General features: G+C 49.2%; 2 protein-coding genes across 2 annotated transcripts; one reads left to right on the top strand and one right to left on the bottom strand.

The window, feature by feature from the left end:
- Positions 1 to 1,693: 1,693 nt before the first annotated feature.
- On the bottom strand, positions 1,694 to 11,826 carry LOC135822719 (filaggrin-like). Its single transcript, XM_065335545.1, has 8 exons — positions 11,434 to 11,826; positions 11,040 to 11,270; positions 7,589 to 8,920; positions 6,772 to 6,882; positions 5,181 to 6,478; positions 3,903 to 4,076; positions 3,290 to 3,657; positions 1,694 to 2,908 (listed from the first exon to the last, which is right to left on the bottom strand). The coding sequence occupies exons 2-8, from the start codon at positions 11,204 to 11,206 to the stop codon at positions 2,180 to 2,182; spliced, it is 4,179 nt and encodes a 1,392-aa protein (XP_065191617.1). The 5' UTR covers positions 11,207 to 11,270; positions 11,434 to 11,826; the 3' UTR covers positions 1,694 to 2,179.
- Positions 11,827 to 12,123: 297 nt separating this feature from the next.
- LOC135822728 (vacuolar protein sorting-associated protein 26C-like) lies at positions 12,124 to 16,661 on the top strand. Its single transcript, XM_065335555.1, has 5 exons — positions 12,124 to 12,471; positions 13,122 to 13,319; positions 14,016 to 14,180; positions 14,944 to 15,177; positions 15,918 to 16,661. The coding sequence occupies exons 1-5, from the start codon at positions 12,265 to 12,267 to the stop codon at positions 16,002 to 16,004; spliced, it is 891 nt and encodes a 296-aa protein (XP_065191627.1). The 5' UTR covers positions 12,124 to 12,264; the 3' UTR covers positions 16,005 to 16,661.
- Positions 16,662 to 17,092: the final 431 nt, after the last annotated feature.

Genomic DNA, 17,092 nt, shown 5'->3' with positions numbered 1-17,092 from the left:
GTTGATGGGATCGGATCGGTAGAAAGAAGCACTGGAGATCTACGTGCTTGCCAAGAACCGGACTTGGCTAACTACATAATTACTTCTTGCTTTGAAGTCCTCGTACTTGTCATGTACTGTCTGAAAAATCATGCAATTATTTATTTTTGTTTTCTGCACCTAGTAGATCTACTATAGTACTACTATTACCTGTCAAATTTCAAACAAAAAAATAGCATGCACTGATGATAGCAAGAGTCCATAAACAATTAAAGGGGAAGTATACCCTAAAATCAAATTTTCACCAGTTGTAGTCTTCGGGGTGCTGAGTCGAATGGTCTTGGTCCGAGGAAGCTGCGACGCTCCCTTCCTACTTGAATCCCAATCGAACTCGCGCACTTCCACCGAAACTGGGTGACTGCGCCCTACTAGATGGGGATTTGTATGCAAAATCTCACTAAAAGCGCCATTTCGTTCTTATAAAAGCACGGATGACCGCGATTGGCCCATATGTTGTAGTCTTTTGGACGCTGAGTCGACTGGTTTTGGTCCGAAAAGGCTGCGATGCAGCGTTCCTCCTTTATTCCCAATCGAACATGGTTGAACACGCGGTCACGTGCTCCTGGGTGCCCAAATCACCTGGTCACCGCGCCAGCAGGCGACAACTTTCACACCAAGGTTCAACTCGAGTTCAACTCGAGTGACAGGAGTGCACCCAAAAAAGGTCAAACAGGCTAGTAAGTTGTACCCTGCAGGCACGGTGACCAGGTGACTGGTGTACGCAGGAGCACGTGACCGCTTCTTCAACCATGTTCGATTGGGAATAAAGGAGGAACGCTACATCGCAGCCTTTTCGGACCAAAACCAGTCGACTCAGCGTCCAAAAGACTACAACATATGGGCCAATCGCGGTCATCCGTGCTTTTATAAGAACGAAATGGCGCTTTTAGTGAGATTTTGCATACAAATCCCCATCTAGTAGGGCGCAGTCACCCAGTTTCGGTGGAAGTGCGTGAGTTCGATTGGGATTCAAGTAGGAAGGGAGCGTCTCAGCTTCCTCGGACCAAGACCATTCGACTCAGCACCCCGAAGACTACAACTGGTGAAAATTTGATTTTAGGGTATACTTCCCCTTTAATGTTTATGCACTCTTGATGATAGTGTGTACGTTTGCAGACACATGCAAAATAGCAAACTAATACTTTCTTTCCTTGCAAAAACTCCCCTGAAAAATACTACATTGTACTCAGCTGTCCGGAGGTTGTGTATGCATTATGTGAGCGATGTGTGAATTCGGTCCCACAATAAGGTAGTTTGAGAGTTGAGAGGTCATGTAGATCTAAGACTAGAGTAAGACTGAGCCATACAGTGTTGTTCAATGAAATCCGACTTAACGCCAGCGCTCTGCAAGCAGCAACAGTAAGCAGCTGCGTGTCCGCAGGTCTAGGAGTGCAGTGGCGTGCAGCTCCGCACTCGTACTAGCACCTCAGTCGATCGGATTTCATTCAGCAGCATTGCACTTGACAATGTACAAGCGCACACATGTACGGTGCCTGCGACCCAGTCAACCACTACCAAGAGTCAACAACTGTGTTATGGACTCTTGACACCACCTATAACACCCATCAGCAGAGAAGCTAACAAGGAATTCGGTGTTACACAATCGTTGTAACGTTAGTAGGCCGTAGGGCAAGCACGTCTTTAATACCAGAAATAGTGGAACGCAAAATATTCTCGAAGAGCACTTGACCTGACACATGTAAACAATACGTGCTAGGTACAAGACTTAGTGCATTGTAATACTTCAGTACATGCAAGTATGTATGCACGAAGCAAGTCAGGAAAGCCCCTGTCAGAAAAGAAGGGCAACTGCGTAAATCTAAAGCTGGAAAACGGACAGGGTAAAATAAACGAGTGTACAATCATACAAACAAGGAGTGAGCCGTCAGACAGATGGCTTCGCACATGCACACACTCGATGCATGGGGACATCTGAACACTGCAACAGCAGCGCCAGCCAGATCCTGGTAGCAAAAAAAGAAGAAAAAAGTCAGCCTGGCAGGGACTCACGGACAGCAATAACACAGATATAGAGTAGAAATTTCACAAACTTTAAAATAAGACAAAACAAGCCAAACGTGGCAGGAAATTTTACGTGCCAGAAGAAACGTGAGTATATGGCGAGAGTTTACATGAAAAGCTAGCGACGCCTGTCGTACGGCGCAATCTTGTGGCGAGAACGTGGCGACGGAGATGGAGATCTATAATGACGTCGATCATGATGATGTGGAGGAGGAGGAGCATCGTGCCTGGGCATATCTCTGCCGTGTCGCGCGTTGCCAGCGGAAGAGTTGGTGGGCGTCAGCTGCACACGGCGTACAGTTCGCACGGACCTACTCGGCGACATAGGTACGTTGTCGTGTGGCGAACGGCCAAAGTCGCGCCTGAAATGCGCCGGTGACTGGTGCAGCGGAGGCGGTGAGCGTCGATCAAAGCCGTGAGCGTAGGAATCACGACCGCCGCGCCTAAAGTCAGCGCCAGGCGGAGGACCAGCACCATGCCGAGGACCAGCACCATGCCTGTTACCGCCACCACCACCTCCGTCATGGAATCCACCTGATCGACGCGGAGGGTCATGTCGGTTTCTGCTCGGTCGAGGACCGCCGCTGTCAAACATCCGTCCTCTCCTGTTGCCAGGCATTCTACTCGGCGAAGGACGGTGACCACTGTTCGGTCGCAGGCGCCCCTGGCGATCCAGTTTGTACAAGTGCGAGAGCTCGTCGAGCAGCTGTAGGCGTGATGCGCGCCGCGACCACAGGCGCCCGACCATGCGAGTACGCTCGCGAGGTGTCTGCCGGTGCATACCTTCTAGCGACCGTGCCCGGTTCAGGTACTCATCCAGCTGCACACCATACTCCTCGTAGAGCCTCTGCAAACACCAGTACAAAAAACAGGACAGCAGCAGGACGAGGTGAGTGCGCCAGCTTTTGAGAGGAAAGTGAAGAATGGCGCGTACAGCCGGCGGATACGAGCCAATCATGAATACCCATTTGCAATCCAATACTTTTAAAGTCACGGAGAGATGGATAGATGTTAGATAAAGAGAGAGAGAGAGAGAGAGAGAGAGAGAGAGAGAGAGAGAGAGAGAGAGTGTGTGTGTGTGTGTGTGTGTTAATGTGTGTGTGTGTGAGAGAGAGATCGAGAGAGAGGGTGGAAAGGGCGCCCACACCCACACGTATGCATATACACGACCCACACCCACACGTATGCATATACACGACCCCCCCCCCCCCCCCGCACAAAATCTAACCTCCATAATCTGTGCGTTCTTGTTGGGTCGGCTGTGTTCGCCGGCAAACCGCTGTGGACTAGGTTGCTGCGGCGGGGTGCGTCTACGGCGCTCATGCCTGCCACCACTACCGCCGCCATCATGGCGAGAATCTGCAATCAGCTGGCGGCGACGTTCCCAGCTGCGCTCTCGTTGCATGTGACGACGCTCCTGTTCGCTGTCACGTTCACCAGTGTGGCGAGCGGGAGCGGCGTGACTTGAAGAACGCCGGCGTCCACCGTTACCACTGCCACTAACATGCTGCTGCTCATCACTACCATAGCCAGGCTGCTTGTCACGGGACTCCGATCCCATTCTCAGTGGGCTGTTGAAGCGAGATGAGCTGTCATCTGAAAAAGAGAGAGAGGGAGAGAGGATTAAGATGAAGTGTTGTCACAACACAGCCGGCACTTGGCTGTTGTTGACAGCATAACTGTTGACAATCAGTAAACCGTGTCCCGGACGATATACAAAAGAACACACATGGGTCGTAGGAACTGCCAGCACAAACACACACACAAAGGAATACACCTGCCTGACAGGAACTACTAGCATTACAATACGCTGCCAATTGAAATGATATGTTGTGTCTTACCTTCGGACGAGGACCCTGAAGATGACGACGACGACGATGACGACGAAGTCGAAGAGGACGAGAAAGAACTACAAGAGTTTCCGCCCTTGCCACATTCAAGGATATCCATATCATCTTCAGAGAAGAAGCTGGCATCACTACCGTCATCAGCATTAGCACCGCGGCGCCCTCCTCCTGCCAATCAAACAGTAACGTTATCCAACAACACAAGGACATGATCAAACAGTGGAGTTACCATGTAGACAAATCATTCAGCTTCAGAGCTGCAGTTATTACTGCTTATTGGCAATGGTGCCATCGTCAGAATGAAGAATTCAAACAAACAAACAACAACAACTTCTCTTGGTGGACACAGGCCACCGTGAGAATAAAACATTTCAAACAACAGCAGCAGCAGCAACAGCAGCAGCAGCAACAACAGCAGCAGCAACAACAGCAGCAGCAACAACAGCAGCAGCAACAACAGCACCAGAACAGAAAATCAGATACATAAAAAACTCTCCTCCTCCATGCGCTCTAAAGCCGACCATTGCTGCGCTCGGTAGCCATTACTCACACCAATAGTTTCAAACAACGAGGGGGTCACGGGTGAAACACTTCCTTCTGACAGCTGTTTCGCCTATCAAAGGCTCTTCAGAGAAGGTGATGCTGGATATTGTAATTGACATGGCAAAATTACTAGTAATATTTATAAGGTATATTATGGGCGCAAGAAACTAGGCAAGGTGTACCACTGAGAACGTTGTCACCACCACTGTGCATTATCGAGCCATGCAAAATGTTAGCAGCTTGTGATTGGACGAATACAGTTTCTCACCTGCTATCTTTCCTAGAACCCTGGGCACTGCGTGCTGCTTGGAGAATATTCGTTTACGTTCTCAGTGTTACACCTTGCCTAGTTTCTTGCGTCCATAATATACTTTATAAATATTACTAGTAATTTTGCCATGTCAATCACCATATCCAGCATCACCTTCTCTGAAGAGCCGTTGATAGGCGAAACAGCTGTCAGAAGGAAATGTTTTACCCGTGACCCCTTCGTTGTTTGAAATTATTGGTGTGAGTAATGCTAACGAGGGTAGCAATGGTCGGCTTTGGAGCCCATGGAGGAGGAGAGTTTTATGTATTTAAAAAGAAACAGCCGAATGGCACTATTCCGAGTTATCCTGATAAAGAAAATCAGGTTTCAAGAAAGATGATCAATTCACAAGCTAACATCAGCAGAGTGTGAAAACGTTTCTGAAAAGCCACATACAGATGCAAGCAGAAGCAACTTACGGTCACTGTCGCTATCGCTGTCAACGTCGCTCTCACCACTGCCCTCAAAGTTGGCGAGGTCCAGGTTACGTTTCCGCACCTCCTCCTCCAGCTCAGCATCATCCATGGATGCAAAGCTCTCATCGGCAGATTGATTGTCAGCAGAGGCAGGCGCTGGAGACTCTGCCGTCTGCTTGCTTGCGTCATCGGCATGAGATGGCAAGGATTGATCAGCAGCTGAAGATGCAGGTACAATATCAGTATCAGCCGAAGCTTCATTCTTATCATCCATACTCACAGCATGAAGGACACTTGGCGGCGGAGAATGACTTCTCTTGCTAGACGAGCTCTTTCTGGTAGAATTGCCCGAAACTTCCGCCGCTGACTGAGACGAGGAATTGGATACTTGCGACTGTCCTGCGCCATTCTCGCCAGATGTCGATTGAGATGACATCGTGGCTGGAACAGCCTTCTTCTCCTCCGAAGGAGCATCAGAGCGACTGCTGGCGGAGGCGGCGACTGTGCGCTTCCTTTTCTTGGGAGGCGGTGGCTCACTGGGCGGCGGAGGTGGGGGCAAGTCCAATGAACGAGCAGCTGCACGCGCCGCCTTCACGCTGCGTGGCGCTGGTCGCTGCGATCGGAAATCATCCGCAGCAGCAGGCAAGCCTGGAGCAGTGGCAGATGAGCGCGGTTCACCTCCTGCTGCTGCCGGCGGAGGTGGCGGCGGGGGTGGAGGTGGCGATTCTTCGGCCGCTGTCTCTCTGGTCCTGGATTTCTTGCTCGGCGGCAGTGGACTCCTGGCAAGGCTAGATGTCTTACCAGAGGGCTCTTGCTGACGGCTGGGCTCGGGACTGGAGGCACGTCGTTCAGCCGAGTGCCTACTGCCGCCGTGGTGGTCATGCCCAGCATCCCTGGAGCGCCTGTCCTGCTTCTTCGATGCAGATGACAGGGCACGCTCTTCCTGCTCAGCACGCGACGACGTGTCGTCTCTGGTGCGCTTCGAGGCGCCGGCAGAGCCAGCGGTGGCCGCTGCTGCAGGGCGTTCTGTGTCTGGCGGCGATCGGCTACGGGCATGTCGCTTCCGTGAGGACTGACTGCCGTGCTGCTGCTGATGGTGTGCATCGTCTTGATGCTGTGTAGCACCGCCAGCAATGGCCGATAAACGGCTCTGGATAGGATTAGTATGGCCTTTAGCACTGGAGCTGCTGTGAGTGCCATCTCTCCGTGGCGGACTCTGGGACTTGCGAGACTGCCGATCAGCATCCCTGGAGCTCCGTGACTCAACCTTTCGTGAAGAAGAGCTACCGCTGCTGTTGCTTCTGTGGCACGACAAAAAAAAGTGAAGGTGACGAGAAACACTATGTCACTCACAGCCTACACGACGCACCAAGCATGTGCACAAGCCAAACATGTAACCCTGTAAGGGCAAATGATAAGATGTCTCGCTCTGTATAGTATACCTGAACGGCGGATGACAAACCTACGTAAGTTACACACATACCCCCCCCCCCCCCCCCCGCACACATTGAGCCTGTGCATGAGCTGCGCAGTAGCCTGCACCAAGTACATACAACATAACAGTGATCCTACACAAAGACATGCTAGCACTAACGTTGCTACTTCAGCTACTGGACGATGTCGGCTGCTTGAAGAACCAGAACCAGAACCAGAACCAGAACCAAAAGAGGTAGTCGTCCCATGTTTTGATGATGAGTGCTCAGACCTACGTGTATAGGGCAAATAGAAGGAGAAACACGACAGCGAACAGGGTCGGGCCAATGTGAGGTAAAGGTGCAGCTGGTTCATACGTTTCTGGTCATCCGGGCCAGGAAGTGTGTAAGAGACATTATGTCTCATAGAACTCGACATGATGAGAGCAGTGCTCATCTCCTCTCTTATGCAGGCTTTGTCACTTTAACCAAAGGGTAGGGCAGTGGGCTTCTACTTCAAAGTATTATGAACACACACACACACACACACACACACACACACACACACACACACACACACACACACACACACACACACACACACACACACACACACACACACAGTACACACACAAACATGCTACTGGAATTTGATAACTAGCGGGCAAGGCATGCACTAAACCAGCACTACATTTCCTTTGCAGATTTTGCAGGGAAACAATCACTGAACACTGGCAAGCCATAACAGGCAGGCTCTTTACTCACTCCCATATGTTCATTTTCAAAATTTCACACAACACTGGTTTGAATAACATACCGGTAAATAAAGGACAGTTCCCAAATGCAAGACTAGCGGGGTAAGGTTGCTTGTTAAGCTGACAGGCTGGTCTGATACCAGCAGAAATAAGGTCCTAGTCCACCTTGTTGCGATACTAAAATTGTTGTCTCCTCACTGATTATTTAAATACGGTAAAGAAAAAGCTTCCCTTCAAGACTTACCTGGAACTAGTAGTAGTACTAGAAGTAGTGACTGCATGTTTGTCAGAGTGATGATGACTGCTGGCGTGCTTCTCACCAGAGCGAGACGTTGAGCTAGATGAGCTAGCGTCCGGTCGGGAGGAGCGCCCGGAGCCAGACGACTGGCGATGATCGTCACCAGAACGACGAGACGACTGCTGACGGGAGTCAACACCGGAAGCACCTGAAGACTGGCGAGCAGCCGTGTCGTCCTTTGAGCTCCGCGACGACGGCTCCGAACGGCTATTGGCGGCCGAGCCAGAGCTCCGGGAAGACTTTTCACCGGCGTCGACTCGACTTTTACTACTCGACGACTCGTGAGGGTGGCGTGGTGAACGGTCGGCAGCACCTGATCGAGCTCCGGCGACTTCGTGGCGTCTTCCCGGGTCCAGGTTGTGTGATTGATGAGAGGAGCGGCTGCGTTCAGACTCGCGTGACGGATGAGACACGGAGGAGCGAGCCACCGGCGAAGGCGATCGGCTAGTGTGCTCGCGAGTGCTGCGAGACTTGGCGGCCGACATAGAAGAGTGTTTGTGAGTGCTGCTGCTGCTGCTACTTTGCGAATGATGGCGACTATCCGGTTGAGCGCGAACCTCTGCTGAGCTGCCATCGGTGGTCGGCTGGTCACGGCGATCCCGGGAGCGAGACGGACCAGCTGTCTCGTTCGGAACAATCACAACATTGCGGCCGGGCTTCAGCTGGCGCCTGGAGTCGGGCAGGGGACTGTTGCGCCCGCCCTCCGAGTGCTTGAGGGACGCCTCGGAATGCCGCGATGGTGGCTTGTCCTGATAATGGCGCGTGCGTGACGAGGACGATGTTTCTGAATGAGACTCTGCATGCCTGGACGAGCGGTGTCTGTCTGCCACGCTTCCTTGGCGTGACGACACATCAGCCTCATCATACCTTCTTGACTTGCTGCCACCAACCGCGCTGCTACTACTGGATTCCGGCTGTCGGCGATGGGACCGATCTCCAGCACGGACATCATCATGTCTGCGTTTGTCAGGCGAGCGTGTTTCGGTTGTGGGTTTTGCATCCCTCGATCTGGAGCTACTACTCGAATCTGTGGACGACTGACGGGAGCCAGGCGAGGAGCGCTGAGACAGGAACGCCGTCTCCTCGGCAGCAGGAGTCGTGGGAATGGCCGAATCTTGCTCAGTATCCGAGTCTGGGAGCTCACCGTCCGTGTCATCCTCCTCATCCACGGCCGCCGCCGCTGCTGCTGGTGCGGAAGGTGCTGTAGTTGCTGTGGCACCTGCCGCTGGTCTCTTCTCATCTGCACTCTCCTCGTCGACCGGCAATGACGAGCTAGACCTAGACAAGTGAACGAATTACAAAACACCAGTCCATCGCATCAGCACACAGCAAAGAATCGTCCTAACCCGAAAATAGCAATCGCCACGGCAGCTGGCGTTATACAGCACGTGCTGTCACTGCCATCATTAAAAAAATCGATACCGTAAAGGGAATTATCTTCATGGGATAAACCTTTGCGGCGACCCCAATATCATCATCCTCTATGAGGAATTTTTTTCCGTGTCTGGAATGACCATCGATACCATAGCATAAGACACTTGATCTGGGAGAAAGGTTTGAGACTGCTCCTTACTTTGCAAAAGTTCACACAATTTCCTCATCAGACAAAGGAATAGCACAGGCTCGAGGCTCTTTAAAGTCAGCATTCCAAGGTTTCCACCAGTACTTTCATTGCTTTCTCTTCAGGTGGACACAGGCTTTCAAACATATACGTTACACAAGCAGGTGACACTCATGGTGCTTAGCGATGAACAACACCACAGATGCGCTGGACACCTGCTTCTGCCTGTATCCAGCCGAAGAGAAGGCAAGGAAAGTACCAGTGCACACTTTGGAATGGTGCTTGTAAAGAGCCTGAAGCTTGCGAGATTACTTCGTCTCATTGCGAGTTTGTCTCCTTGCAAACAATCTCCCCATATCAGCATTTCCTTACACATTAGCACAATGTCACATAAACAAGTACACAGGGAAGTAAAGTCACGTCAGGCTACATGTACATGCACCAAGCAGTTCACGCAGACGTGATCTACAAGGCGCTGCTAGCTGCGCGGTCCTGCAACAAGCTCCATTCCCCAGCTCCTATCAACAACCAGAGACTGGAGCAAGCGCACGTCGACACAATGTTTGATAGAAGATTAGATGCACACAAAGACAAGAAGCCCTGAGTTTCTAGGCACCCTTAGAGCCCTCTACGTCCCCTCACAGGGCTGACACGAATGTATTTTTGAGCGACACACAGATCGTGCAGGGAGCGGAACGGAACGAGAAAAATGGCGCTGGACCAGCTGGGTGGAATACCATTGACTTCTAGGATACCAAGGGCCAACATAATTGAGTTGGGTATCATCATTTTTAACATCTCAAGAATGCTACTTGGCTATCTAATCCTCATTGTAAATCCAGACTTTTGCATGTGCCTTCCGCCTGGACTAATAAATCTTCACAAAACTTGTACAAGCCAAGAGTGGTTCAAATTCAAACATTTCACAGTTGTACCATAGGGCAAGTATCCAAGTCTGGCCTTAGGTTTGAAGCAACAAGCCATGCATCATCCAAGCCATGCTATAAATAGTATAATTGTATGTTTTGTCAATATTGAAAACGCATGGCACGTGGCAGCCTAAGGAACCATTGATACCAGAGTGTGAGAAGTGTACCGTGATAAGTCTCTAACTACAGTCAACTTCGCTAATAACGACTTCGGATATAACGACAATTCGCGAATAACGACAGAATTTCCATGCCCAGAGCAAAGTCCCATACCACTGTAATACATTATAATGAGACTTCGGGTATAACGACACTTCGCGAATAAGGACACCTTTTTGATGCCCCGCCGAATGTCGTTATAAGCGAAGTTGACTGTAACTTGCCAACAACCCATTGCTTAGCCTTACCTTTGCAAAACGCCCAGGACACGCGTGCAACACACAGACAAATAACACTTCAGAGCAGAGTAACCAACAGCTGGTTTGATACGGCCATTTCACCAGCAACTGATCGAGAGTTGAGCCGCTAGTCGTCATGGTGTTCCACCCATCTGGTCATTTTCCATCGTTTCCGCCATTTTCCTCGCTCTCGTGGGGATGTTTGCACCCGTGCGAGCTACTCGGTAGAGCCAATTACTGAATTCGGTCGCTTTCAACTGCCCAAGCATGCGCTGAGAACCTGATACAGCTGCCTCCTCGTGCCGCACCTTTGCCGCAGTACTCTGTCTGCAGGGTGACCGCGAGCTGCGTCACACTGCAAAAAGGGCGACTGGGGTAATGCGCCTAGCCCACACCGACGGCTCAAGGTGCATGGACACTCATTAGCCAGCACTCAGGGATGAGAATTTTTACAGGTGTGCCACTGACAGCAGACAATAGCTAGCAGGACAAAGGCCACCATCACTTACACATCCGGCTGCAGATCTAAATCATTCTCTGGATGAAGCTCTAAGCCCATGCCGTCGTCCAGTAAATCTTCTCCAGTCTCCGACTCGTACAATAGCTGTTCTTCCTCATCATCATCGAGAAGGCCACCTTTCGTTGTATTTTCCGTCTCGTCTTGCGGCGCTTCCATTGCTAGACAAGCGGCGGAAGTTTTCCCCGCCAAGGAACACCCAATTTACCTGATCTGGTCTTGGCTGCAGATAGTAAGTAAGAAGACAGCAGAGTAGGGGAACAGATCTTCGTTTCTTTCCTACTAAAATCTCGCCACTCCGGTCGCGAGAGGTTAGCAGAGGCACACATGGTGAGTATGGATCTGGAAACACCGCTGTTCGCCACTGCAGACTTCTGCACACTTACTCGTATTAGCCACGGAAATTCCAGCCCCTTTCAGCCGGAGAACGAAGCTCGGTGATGGTTGGCGACACACAAAAACTTCCCTGCTTCACGATGCTTCTGTTGTTTCCACATGGGCAACTGCTCCAGAAAACTTACAAAAATATTTTTATGCCTCCCGGTAGCAGTGCGCGCGTTGAGGGTCACAGTCCAAACTCCAGCAACAGCAACGGTTGAATCCACCGACAGTTTTATCAGCTACCAAACCAAGCTCCTCAAGTAATAGTTGCATGCAAGAGTTCGGCTTCCCCTCTCTCTCTCCCCTGCTTTCCTGGCAAACACTTCTTTCCACGGTCACTTGCAGCACTGAAAATTCTTTGCACCAGGGAGTCGTAAAATACTTTACGACTCCCTGCTTTGCACGCTTGTTTTGTTGGTTGCTTTCTTTTTCTTCGGTTGACTGAAAATTCGTTTCGAAAAACACCACAAATTGTAGCCGGTTTGCAATGTCGTCAACAAAATCGGATGCTGTAATACTCTGTAATACTCAGATCAAACAAAACTCGTGTCAATTCGTCAATACCCCCAGCTCAAACCTCTACAATTTTTGTAGGAGGCCTTCTGCGATGATCAGGGAGTAGTAAGATACCGGTATTTTACTACTCCCTGCCGATGACATGATCGTCTGGACTTCAAATATTTTTCCATGAGAAGTCGTGTTCAATTCAAGATCAAGTGCTGTTGAAGACGATCATTCTCAGTTTGCTTTTGGAATGTAGAAGACCATCTCTTTCTTTCCTTTGTTGTTTGCTTTACTCGGATTGTCCTCGGCGGAGAAGCTGCCTTGAACGCGAAATGGCGACTCTTGAAATTCGGATAAAGCGTGCAAACAAGACCTTCAAAGAAGGCGAAATTATTGCTGGCGTCCTGGTAATAAACAGCAAAAGTGAAATAGCTCATAATGGCATCAATCTTAGCATGGAGGGCACAGTCACCTTACAGCTCAGTGCACGAAGTGTGGGACTCTTCGAGGCTTTCTATAATTCGCTAAAGCCGATAACAGTAAGTTGCCTTCATTATTCATTTTCAAAATTCTGATATGAACTGTCAGATGTCCCCTTTCCATTCTTCCTCAACCAGGTGACTATCAAATTTCTTTACTGTTTCATTTTCTGTTCATTTGCTCACATGGAGTGGCAAGGTCGTGTACCAAGTTATGGTCTGGCTCTCGACTGAACCTGTTCGTTTAGCAAGTCTTCTAATCACTTGCTTTTCCCTTGTACAGTTGAAGCGGTTTTGATGCATATTGCAAGCACAGGTTTGGTACTTGTGTTTCAGTTTTTCAGTTTTTACTGAAACACTGATTGCAAGAATAGTCACAGAGATCGCTCACAGCACACCAATATTGGACCACATTGGCCACATGCAGTTGGACAGGAATAAAATGAAGCGAGGCAGGCATGACGGGAACGTTTCAGATCCGTGACAAATGGAGGGCCAATGGCCAGATATTGATGCTCAAGTCGTTGCATCCTAATACATATAGAGATGTTGTTTACAGTGTGCTGCGGAAACACGAAATACCAATGAAGTAATGAGCCTGAGGTGGAGCGGACAGGACATGGGGAGGGTCAGCGGATACTTAAATGTATTGCTGTTTGTGCACATGTGTGTGTGTGTGTGTGTGTGTGTGTGTGCACTCCTGCCTGCAGCTCGTCGACAATAGTATGGTAATGGCTAAGCCGGGTAAGCTACCGGCTGGTAAAACGGAGATCCCGTTCGAAATACCACTTAAGGCTAAGCCGAACCGAACACTCTATGAAACGTATCATGGCGTATTTGTCAACATCCAGTACCTGCTCAAATGTGAAATGAAGCGGACATTGCTCGCTAAGGACCTCACCAAGCAGGTACTTATCGTGTGTGTGTGTGTGTGTGTGTGTGTGTGTGTGTGTGTGTGTGTAGTGTGTAGTGTGTGTGTGTATAGTGTGTCCGTGTGTGTATGGTGCGTGCATATGTGTGTGTGTGTGTGCGTGTGTGTGTGTGGTGTGTGTGTGTCTTTAATGCTATAAACTGGTAGATGTATAAACTAGTAGATGGAGGCCAGTGTAGACGTGGGTTGATCTAAAAGGTGTGACAATGCAGACCTTGCGCATGCCCATACAAGTGCGACTAAAACGCTCCTACTCGATGTCTCTGCGGAAAGCCGCGTGTGTACGAATGCATGTCCTGCCCTCGTCTCGTATCTCGGGGTTTGTTTCAGCACGAGTAGGAATGGGTCTCTAGTGTCCGAGTAGGCCTTACAGTGCATGTTGTCATGCATTCTGTCAACTCTATGTCTTACCCTGCTGTTGATCCAGTGCTTTTGCCACTTTGTCTGACACGGTGCAGGATTATTTCCTGCTCTCTGGCTTATGCTGTTCTCTTCCGTACGTCTCTGCTTTCTGTATAGCTGTTTTCCGGGCTTTTATCATCATCAGCTCTAATTTGCACATCTGAGCCTCTGTGTGCGTGTGTGTCTGTGTCTGTGTCTGCTCGTGCGTTGTTTGTGTGTGTGTGTACCCGTGTGCGTTTGCATTTTGATATTGCTGCTACTTCCTGTGTAGACTGAGTTCATTCTTGAGTACCGTGATCAGAAGGAGAAGGTAACCGTGTCGCCAGTGGATTTCTCTGTCTCGCCAGACTCATTGACAAACGTCAAGGAGAGAGCCAACGTGCCCAAGTTCCTCGTGAAGGGAACGCTAGATTCTGTATCGTGCAAGATCATGGACGTAAGACCTTGATTATACAGGTTACCACTTCCTGTGAAAGTGTTCGACCTGCAATAGAAACATGAGACTTTAGCTGTGTTCTCAACTGGCGCATCTACATGTACGTGGTGCGTTTGCAGTACATGCGTGCCGAAAACTGTGTTCTGGCTTTCTAAATCGTTTACCCCACCAATGAAAGTGACTGGTATGTACTTCTGTGTGCGCCTGACATGCGCTCATAAATACGAACGTTGGAATTTTCATTGCAGTATGTTTGAATTGTTTCCGTTTGCATGATGCCTCCAAAGCCTGCGAAATACGCATAACGTCAGGTTCCCTTGTACGCACGCCAGCTCTGAACACAGCTTCAGCTTGTTGTAGTTTGTTCTGTTATCTGGAGAGGTTGTATTTTACTGTGCCTTTAGTGTTTATGTATATACTGTAGTGCTAGTAATGGCAGCAACTGACCATTACTAGTACAGTACAGGGTGGTGGGACACTCCTCTCTCTCTCTCTCTCTCTCTCTCTCTCTCTCTCTCTCTCTCTCTCTCTCTCTCTCTCTCTCTCTCTCTCTCTCTCTCTCTCTCTCTCTCTCTCTCTCTCTCTCTCTCTCTCTCTCTCTCTCTCTCTCTCTCACTCACTCACTCACTCACTCACTCACTCACTCACTCACTCACTCACTCTCTCACTCACTCACTCACACACACACACACACACACACACACACACACACACACACACACACACTTATGTATCTACCTGTGCACATGTGGTCGATGTGCAGGCGCTGACAGGCAATGTGAGAGTGGAGAACTCCGACATTCCAATCAAGTCCATTGAGCTGCAGCTTGTTCGCGTCGAGACCTGCGGATGTGCTGAAGGCTACGCAAAGGACGCTACTGAAATTCAGAACATCCAGATTGCAGACGGTGACGTGGCACGCGGTGTTTCAATTCCCGTCTTCATGAGCTTCCCGCGTCTGTTCACGTGCCCGACAATTGCAACAAACACATTCAAGGTCAGTGACTGTTCTTGTCATTATTCTCTAAGTTGCCGTACATGTTCTGGACTGGGTACAGCTGAGTCTGCTAGTCTTGATTTAGTACTAGGGCTGTATTGTACATGTACATGTACTGGAGAGACAGACAGTCAGACAGAGAGACAGACAGACAGACAGTCAGACAGAGAGAGAGAGAGAGAGAGAGAGAGAGAGAGAGAGAGACAGAGACAGAGACAGAGACAGAGACAGAGACAGAGACAGAGACAGAGACAGAGACAGAGAGACAGAGAGAGAGAGACAGAGAGACAGAGACAGAGAAACTGAGAGGCTCGGAGAGTCACGAATGCTGTGCAAATGCCTGCGCTGGAATTTGCGAGCAATTGAACACTATAAATAAATGTACTATCTGATAACAATACAATCATGTTGGTGTAACAGAGAGAATTTTTCTATTGAATGCCCCGTGAACTACATGCATCCGTTTTAGGCTTAGGGGTTACCCAGGTATCCTGGTCTTGTAGTTCAAGTGCACACTTGGCTGAATGACTGCTTAGCGCTTGCTGGCATGACCATCATCCCTTCATGCACCTACTTGACAACTGAGTCTGACCAGGGTCGTTGTACTGTGTGATGTCACTCTTCAATTGAACATGCAGGATATGATGCCATTTGCTAGGAATTTGTGATGATGTAATGGCTGAGTAGGAATGCATTCAGTGTGTTGTCTTGTTCTCAATGACTGTATGACTGTTGTTCAGGTTGAGTTTGAGGCCAACGTCGTCATTGTTCTGCAAGACGACCATCTTATCACGGAGAACTTCCCAATCAAGCTGCTGCGCTTCTAGAAACCCACGCCTGGCCTGCACTGGGTGCTCGGCATGGGCATGCAGCACTGGAGGAAGAGAGAAAGAAAGAAAGAAGCTGTGACCCATCCACTTGCTGGCAAGTGGTGTGTGTGTGTACAGTGAAGTGAGTGATTAGCAGTTTCTACTCATACTAATGGCTTGTATTGCATTGTGTAAAAGGCCGCCTTTTTTTGATATACGTTTAGAATCAATTCTTTAGTGACCCAGCTAAACACGTTCCTGAGCATGTCGGACCCAAGCCAATGAGAGATTCCCTTCATGAAATTATTCTTCATATTCGAAACATTCTCTGCATGCAACGTTAATTTTACGGAAGCAGTCCCGTCTTCTTCATGCCTGCTGGTGATTTCTTGCAAGGATGAAACGTTCTTCAAAAATCCTCACAATCATTATTCGCTGCTATGGAAATTCGTGAGAGAGTCTATCGTTACTCTTTAGTGAACTCATTCTAACGCCGTCTACGCACGGTTCTGCCCCACTTCCGTTCTCACACACGCACACACATTACCACATGTTTCCATGACAGCAAATGCTCTGGTCAGAAGGTAACGATTTCAATAGTGGACAAGTACTGTTGTTCTGTTGCAAATACCTTGACTATATTGCCAAATATTTAAAAAAAAGATTTTTCTTGTTTTTCCGTTTGTTCCGCGTCTCGAAAAGGGTTTCAGTTTTGAGAACATCGTAAGACTAAAAAGTAGAAAATATTTGTTCATCTGGATATGCCTAGCACAGGGTCAACAGACCCGGATTGTTGATATTGCCGCGTTTCATAAATCCTAAAATCCTACGCACGGTATAATTTATATTTTTCAGACTGCTTAGATCATCGTACAGTGTGATCTGGATGGGGATGTATGCAAAAGCAAATAGAAAATTTCTGCATTCAAGGAAGAAATCATTGTCTCGCTGCAGCATGTCTCAACAGGTAGTAGCACGGTGTTGTTGGATGTGTGAGGGGAGCAAGGTTTGTTGCTAAGTGTCTCTCTCTCTCTCTTGACTTGTATGTCTACATAGGTGGTAAGCAGTGTGCGTATATGTAGGTCTATGCGTACGCGTGGCACAGC

This window comes from Sycon ciliatum, chromosome 8, assembly GCF_964019385.1.
Source record: "Sycon ciliatum chromosome 8, ocSycCili1.1, whole genome shotgun sequence".
NCBI lineage: Eukaryota > Metazoa > Porifera > Calcarea > Leucosolenida > Sycettidae > Sycon > Sycon ciliatum.
The sequence above is the reverse complement of the archived record's forward strand: the minus strand, read 5'-3'. Positions and strand labels throughout refer to the sequence as shown.

Excerpts from the sequence above, each read along its gene's own strand:
- LOC135822719 (XM_065335545.1), bottom strand. The coding sequence starts at position 11,206 with ATGGAAGCGCCGCAAGACGAGACGGAAAATACAACGAAAGGTGGCCTT. Across the intron at positions 4,077-5,180 it reads CAGCGATAGCGACAGTGACC|GAGGAGGGCGCCGCGGTGCT; the intron begins GTAAGTTGCTTC and ends TTTGATTGGCAG. Across the intron at positions 3,658-3,902 it reads TTCAGGGTCCTCGTCCGAAG|ATGACAGCTCATCTCGCTTC; the intron begins GTAAGACACAAC and ends TCTCTTTTTCAG.
- LOC135822728 (XM_065335555.1), top strand. The coding sequence starts at position 12,265 with ATGGCGACTCTTGAAATTCGGATAAAGCGTGCAAACAAGACCTTCAAA. Across the intron at positions 12,472-13,121 it reads ATTCGCTAAAGCCGATAACA|CTCGTCGACAATAGTATGGT; the intron begins GTAAGTTGCCTT and ends TCCTGCCTGCAG. Across the intron at positions 15,178-15,917 it reads TTGCAACAAACACATTCAAG|GTTGAGTTTGAGGCCAACGT; the intron begins GTCAGTGACTGT and ends ACTGTTGTTCAG.